Raw genomic sequence first — 7,226 nt, 5'->3', positions numbered from 1 at the left:
GTATATGTATATATATTATATATACGTATATATAAACACACATGATCTCTTCTAACAATATATCTGTAACAAATCACTCAATGCCAGGAAGGCACATAAAATGTATTTATGTTAGATTTAACTAAATTATATTATATGTATATAAAAAGAGAGAAAACTATTATATTGTTTTTTATATAAGAATATAACACAATATGCTTACTTCTTTGTGAGATGTAATAAATAAACTTGACACTATACTGTGTTGCAGTGCATAGTCTAAATAATTGGTAGAGAAATCTAACTAAATTACTTTATGTAAAACATAAGCATTCTTTAACACGCGACCAATGTTAACATTATTTGTTACATTTCGTACATTTGTATATTTCGTTATACAACAGTAAAAATTCCGTCGTATACGAAAGAGCTAGAGGGGGGAGGAAAACACATGAAGTATTAAGGAAAGAATAATTAGAAAATGCCGTCCCGTTTGACACAAAATGTTTCTAATTTAATAGTAAAATGTTAGATTTGTGTATTAACAGAATTTTATTTTGCGCCGAAGATAGATTCCGCTCTGCACGCTTTCTCTCGCTGTACATATAATAAATACGTTTATAATTTTATATTAATTATTAAATTAATTAAATAAAATTTTATTTGATCAAATTTCTTATAAATTTAATTGCTGAAATTTGCGATGGCAACACATTGTGATGTTACTTTCTTGTTGATCTGAACACTATAACTTTCACTAATCGACACATCCTACGCTATAGTAATTCTAAATCACGGTGTAAGATTCAGAATTATGATATAATGACGAATTGTGATCGTTGACTCTGATTTACATTTATTTATAATTACTGTATATTGTGTCCTTTAATTTAAAGCGCGTACGGTCGAATCGTAAAAATAAATCGGTAATTTCTGAACGTGTTAATTTCAATAGAAAGATTCAAATTTCCTCGAAAATGACCGCAGAATAAATTCATTGTTCATTACAAGTATTACATTTCTTGTTATATAGAAAATCGTTAGAGCAAATTCTAAGATTATAGATTTAACGCTTAAAACGAATTATTTTTTTCGCAAAGAAAAATATAGCATTGTATTGCAAATCATATATTGATATGTGAAATTTTGCACGTTTATAGCCGATATTAATAACTGATAACATAAATATATACCTCTTAAGATTCCTGGATATTTACTTTAGCTGGCTTTTTTTAATGACGTCAGAAACGAAGAAAATTATACCAATTACGTGACGGTATATGTGAAAATAAAAGAATATACGCACAAAATAACGCTCATGATCGATTCAGCACACTTGTAAAAATATCCGGACGCTTTCCTTTAACTTAAACAATCAATAAATAGCCGTAAATTAATGCAATTAACATGCAATTTACGTTTTTAACTTATCTTTTCTCATAATTTCTGTTACATTAATTTTACGGCTATTTATTAACTGTTTAAGTCAAAGGAAAGCGTCTGGACATTTTTACAAGTGTGCTGAATCGATCGAGTGTTATTTTGTACGTATATTCTTTTATTTTCACATATACCGTCACATAAATTGGCATGATTTTCCTTGCATCTGACGTCATCAAAGAAAGACAGCCAAAGTAAATATCCAGGAGCCTTAAAGAAACACATGCACAACAATGTACAGCTTATAAATAAAAATATAACAGTGGATCATTTTGTAATAAAGGTCTACTTAACATATTTAACAATGTGTCTGTATATTTTTAAGTATTTAATTCTTTTGTGTGTGTGTGTGTGTGTGTGCGTGCGTGTGTGTGTGTGTGTGTGTGCACGTATATATATTTTCTACGTTTTCCAATATCCAAAATGACTGCTACATAAACTTATCGAATCGATATGTAAAATGCTCTCTTGGAAAAAGCATATTTATCACTCTCCTATTACTTTCTGAGTATTTAGATATTAGTACAAGTATCAAAGAACGAAAATATTAGTACTCTTAATAATTAATAAACATAAAATCTCGAAAATAATATAGAATACAGTATACTGTTCCTGAAATATCAATATCACTGGGTTACTGAGAGCAGTTTTGTAAACCTCACGCACAAATGAAAGCTGTAGTACGCCAATATACAACTTTTAAATAAGCTATATGTTAGTTATTACAATCCGCAAACTTATATACATTCGTATATATGCGTGTTACAATAATGCTTATCACAACAATGCACTATTTTCCTAAGAGAATTAGTATTTAATTAACACTCAATCGAAACGTGAAGACAAATTTTACAAATAGTTCCAACATGTGGCTAATATCTGTTTTTAAAATCGAGTATATATATGTATATATACATATATATACTTATATATATGTATATATATGTACATACTGTATGCATATATGTATGTATAAAATATTATTAGAGTCTGACAAAGATCGACTGCACAAAATAAATATATTTTTAACATAAAATATATAGGATAAACCTCGATATTTCAAGACGTTTAATTTTTTTTTAACAACTTTCAGGATTAGCCTTTTTTATCCTTTACGACATACGTACACAGTTCATTCGAACAATAATTACATATGACCTTTCATATAATATAGCAGACAGATCTCACAAATATTTTAATATACGAAATTAAAAGAATCTATAAATAGCACAATATTTATGCAATTATGTGAATTTCTAAAAATATAATTTTTTATATTTAAATGTCATGCGCGCATAACTCGTGTACACATAATTCGTACCTATCGCTTTAATGATAAAAAAATCAATAACTTACAAATTGATGTCTGTTTGAATCATGCATAATTATATTAAAGTCTTTGTACAATGCCACAATAATAACAAATACAAATAACTTAAAATGTTAAGAGACGTCAAATAATTTATTTCGATAAAATCCACTTTACAATCAATATAGAGATAATCTGTAATCGATATCATTGAATAAGCACTTCAATTTTCACTATTTTTATGATTCTTTGTTCAACGGTTAACTAAGAGGGAGTAATATAAAGGAATTAGTAATAATTTTATGGTTAATACCATATAGGTCGTATAACGTCATTTAGTTTATCAAATTTCATTGTTACATCATACGCAGCCTCGTTACTGCAGTGTCACGATCAACAAACTCGAATACATCACGAAAGTTGGTTGAATTCGTACGCCAAAATTATGAGATCTCTGTGCTATATAGTAAAAGACTTGAATATCGAGATTTCCCAGCCAGGGTATCGACTTCACCTGAACTCGTAAATTTGTATGCTATGTTCCGGCACATGTCTGAGATTCAACGATTGATACCTGAAACAATAATATAATTATGATATCAATTAATATAATCGAATTTGATTTAATTACTTCACAGAATTATATATATATATATATATATATATATACAGAATTATATATATATATTCAACATTTTTTGTTTGATGTAAATATTTCATTTATACGTTCAAAGATGCAAGTACAGCCAGTTATATCGTTAATTCTTTCTTCTATCTCGAATTTTGAGGTATTAAATTTGGCAAGTCAGCAATAATGACGTCTGTAATTTGTTGTCGCTTTACCATTCAGAACTACGATGATAATAAAAGCCCTCTATCGAGGCAGCTGATTTTTGGAAGCAAATATAGTAGAATCCCGCGAAGGAGGCACCGTTGATATCTTTGATCGTGTGGTCAGGAACCAGAAAATGTTCTTTCCACCTCATAAATACAAAGTCGGTCCCCTTCAACGCCTCGTAATCGAACGTGTCGGAATTGAATGTTTTGGCATACTGACAGAACGACTCGAACTTACTCTGCAAGGAATAAGGAAAAAGAAAAATAGAGAAGACACAAACAAACGATAACCCAATGATGGCAACTCAGTATTATAGATAAGACTTCGAAAACAAACCCAGTGTTTCTTGTCAACATCCTCATCCGCATCCCACTTGCGAGTTAAGAATGGATATTTCTTGGAGATGATCTCGCCATCGAAGAACGTTGTCAGAGTTGGGAACTCTTCCGTGAGCCCCTTAATTTTCAAGTACCCGCACAGGTAGCTGTTCTCCTCATCCACGTGCTGTAAAACACAGAAGAATTGTACAGCAGTAGTGCGTGCATCATATGGCTCTAGTCGCATGTTTCAGAGACGGAGAGTCGTTGAATCATTGCGCCGATCAATCAATTTGGCTTGCACAGTGTGCATCATAGCATTGACGACGAACTGTCAACGTATCCTACGCAAGGATTACGTCAAACACGCACGCAACGCATCATAGGTTACTTCGTGCGATCTATACCACATGCAGAGCAAAACAACGATTCTCTTCCGTCTTGCGGGGCAACGGGGAGAAGGGTGCAGCGAGGAGGGAAAGAAGCAGGACGAAAAAGCATCATCGTCGTCGTCATCCGTTCGCGTCTCACAAATGCAGAGGCGAAAGGTAACGCGCACACCGACATGGTGCAATTTCCAAAAAGTGACGACAGAAGCGGCGACGACGAAGAAGCTGCGGAGGCGGACAAGAGGGCGCGGAGAGATCAACGGCGGGGGGGAAAGAGCTAACCTGCAAAACCACCTCTACGTCGTAGCTGTTGCCCTTGGATTTTTGCGAACCCTGGAAGCGCGAGCCGTTGTAGAGCAGGGACTTGGTAACACCCGGCTGTTTGGAATTGGCGGGCGGCGGCGGCACCACGTCGACTTTCACCGGCATCCTCCTCCCCGAGCGGAGAACCCGAGAGCGAGCAATTAGTCGTAGTCCACGACGACGATGACGACGACGACGCGCGACGCGGCGCCCCGCATATCACGCCGGAGAGAGAGACTGCTGTCGCAATGACTGCCGGTAATCCGCGGTATATGAACGTTTTTATACCCGTTAGCCTCGAACCCAGACAGCAATGGTGCGCATATACATATGTCGCGCGAACCGTTCTTCAGCTAGATTCCGTCGTCCGCAGTATTGCGCTTTCGCCGTTAATGCGCATCAACGCGCCGCCGTCGTTGTCCTCGTGTCCACGTACTTCGCGCGCAGAACAGCCCGCCGCGAGTTCCTCTCGCGTGTTGCGACATTCGCGCGTCTCGTCCCAAAGTGACGAGCACCGCGACACCAGGAGCGTCGGAAGCGAGTGCACGTACACTTGAAATGGCGACCGTTCGAACCGGGCCGTCCGATGAATGACACGCGCAAATCACGCCGACGGCCGAACCGTGAGGACTTGTGTCGCGACAACGGAGCGCCGACGGCGTGAGACTCACTCGTGAACGCACGATTCAGTGCGCACCGCAGTTACGCTTTCGCGCCGGAACATGGCGCACGTTTTGTGTCGATTGCTCACTCATGGGATCGACAGAAGAGCGCCTTGTTCTCTCTCTCTCTTTCCGGCGGTCTCTCGAGGCCAGACTTGTAAAAAGTAGTGTGAATTAACGCGTCACACGGCCGAGTCGTTTCTCACGTCGGTCGTTCGATTCGAAGTGCACGGGTGACGGAGAGAGGGGAAGGGAGGATTTAGACGCTGTACTGACCGTTCGTCGGTGATTGTGCTTGGTCGCGATCTAATATAACCTGACGTTGCCTTAATGTCAATTGATGCCGAGGCAAGTATGGCCGACTTTGCTGATACGAACTCGCACGAAATGACAGAGAATCATGTTCAGAAGCGGTGCAATAATCAGTGGGTGCGATTGAACGTGGGTGGGACGTATTTTTTAACGGCAAAGACCACCCTGGCGAGAGATCCGAACTCGTTCCTCTATCGGCTGTGCCAGGAAGACTCAGACCTCATTTCGGACAGGGTTAGTTGACATTGTTTCTTACCGGGAATTTCAAATAAAGCTCGGCCGAGATTAATTCGCCCGCGGCCTACTCTTAAACTCGATGCGAGCGAGCCGTCTTGCGAACTCGTACTTGCCGCGCAGCTAGATCTTATCTGTGATGAACAGTTGTGCAAATGCTTTGTTTTTAAGGACGAGACGGGAGCGTACTTGATAGACCGCGACCCCACGTACTTTAGTCCGGTTTTAAATTATTTACGCCATGGCAAGCTGGTCATCAACAAGGACCTCACTGAGGAAGGTGTACTGGAGGAAGCAGAGTTTTATAATATCACCGAGCTCATTCGACTAGTCAAAGAAAGAATTATACTGAGGGATACTCGACCACAAAGAGACTCCAAAAAGCATGTCTACAGAGTCCTTCAGTGTCACGAGGACGAGTTAACGCAAATGGTGTCTACATTGTCGGATGGATGGAAGTTTGAACAAGTATGATTAGTTGTGTATCTTGTTGATGAAACCATAGATCCCTATATATATATATATATAATTATATCTATATATATAATATATATATATATATATATACACACATACATACATATATATACAGATCTCTATATTGTCGATGACTCACTGTGAAGATACCTTTTTTCTTTTTTTCTTTAGTTAATCAACATAGGTTCTCAGTATAACTATGGTAATGATGATCATGCTGAATTTCTGTGCGTCGTGAGCCGAGAATATGGAGCTAATCAGCTCGGCAGTAAGGAGCAGGAGTCCACAGATCGTGTCAAGGTACCGCTATCCTATTCAACCATTTCCCATCCTTATTTAAATCAAAGTAGCCATGGCTAATGCAGCCTTGTTTTATTTTTGTCATATCCGAACCAACATATACATATATGTATAAATTGCCATGGATTTGATCGATTGAGGTTCAGACACTTTCTTTTACTAAATATTTTCACCATTTAAATGAAACTATATATATTCTAAGTAATCTGCGTCAGTATTGTTATGTCCCTTCTATGTTGGGTTGCATGAGATATTTATTGAAGCAATAAATATCTAACTACTTCTTCTCAGCTGGGAACACAAGCGCTTTCCTGTCTAGAAGAAAGGATTGGATTCCAATGAAATTTCCAAGTGCTTCACTGCCATAAGTGGGAGAAAATTATCCTGAGATTATCCTGTTTTTGCAATCCAACATTGATTTTCTTGATTTCTAACGCTATATTGTGAAATCAAATAACACATTTTCATCATTCTGATAAGGTCCAATAAAGCAATACTTTTTTTTCGATATTAACAATTTGCCTATACTGACGGGTTGGGTAGAAAAAAAAACCAAAGATAAGCTTTATCACATTTATATGTATGATAAATATTATATATATATATAATAAATATTATATATATATATATATATAAATATTATATATATATATATATATATATATA

General features: G+C 36.9%; 2 protein-coding genes across 7 annotated transcripts in view; one reads left to right on the top strand and one right to left on the bottom strand.

Moving 5' to 3' along the window:
• The window catches only part of LOC106751261 (glucose-induced degradation protein 4 homolog), an 8,436-nt gene extending 3,615 nt beyond the window's left edge, over positions 1-4,821 (bottom strand). Inside the window, exons 1-4 of one of the 3 annotated variants that reach the window (XM_014632117.1) lie at positions 4,555-4,821; positions 3,903-4,070; positions 3,572-3,804; positions 3,243-3,302 (exon numbers count right to left, since the gene is read on the bottom strand). In XM_014632117.1, coding sequence (XP_014487603.1) covers positions 3,243-3,302; positions 3,572-3,804; positions 3,903-4,070; positions 4,555-4,701 — 608 coding nt within the window. In that variant the 5' untranslated portion in view covers positions 4,702-4,821. Of the gene's footprint in view, positions 1-1,759; positions 3,303-3,571; positions 3,805-3,902; positions 4,071-4,554 lie in introns of those variants that run through there. The other 2 variants (XM_014632118.1, XM_014632119.1) reach the window with 2 other exon arrangements.
• A 146-nt stretch (positions 4,822-4,967) lies between these two features.
• The window catches only part of LOC106751262 (BTB/POZ domain-containing protein KCTD5), a 6,404-nt gene continuing 4,145 nt past the window's right edge, over positions 4,968-7,226 (top strand). Inside the window, exons 1-4 of one of the 4 annotated variants that reach the window (XM_014632123.1) lie at positions 4,968-5,585; positions 5,646-5,783; positions 5,955-6,251; positions 6,432-7,130. In XM_014632123.1, the coding sequence (XP_014487609.1) occupies positions 5,568-5,585; positions 5,646-5,783; positions 5,955-6,251; positions 6,432-6,620 (642 nt within the window). In that variant the 5' untranslated portion in view covers positions 4,968-5,567 and the 3' untranslated portion in view covers positions 6,621-7,130. Of the gene's footprint in view, positions 5,784-5,954; positions 6,252-6,431; positions 7,131-7,226 lie in introns of those variants that run through there. The other 3 variants (XM_014632121.1, XM_014632122.1, XM_014632120.1) reach the window with 3 other exon arrangements.

This window comes from Dinoponera quadriceps, unplaced genomic scaffold, assembly GCF_001313825.1.
Source record: "Dinoponera quadriceps isolate SergipeBrazil2010 unplaced genomic scaffold, ASM131382v1 scaffold8200, whole genome shotgun sequence".
Taxonomy (NCBI): domain Eukaryota; kingdom Metazoa; phylum Arthropoda; class Insecta; order Hymenoptera; family Formicidae; genus Dinoponera; species Dinoponera quadriceps.
Note: the sequence above shows the minus strand (reverse complement) of the source record. Positions and strands in the feature narration are given on the sequence as shown.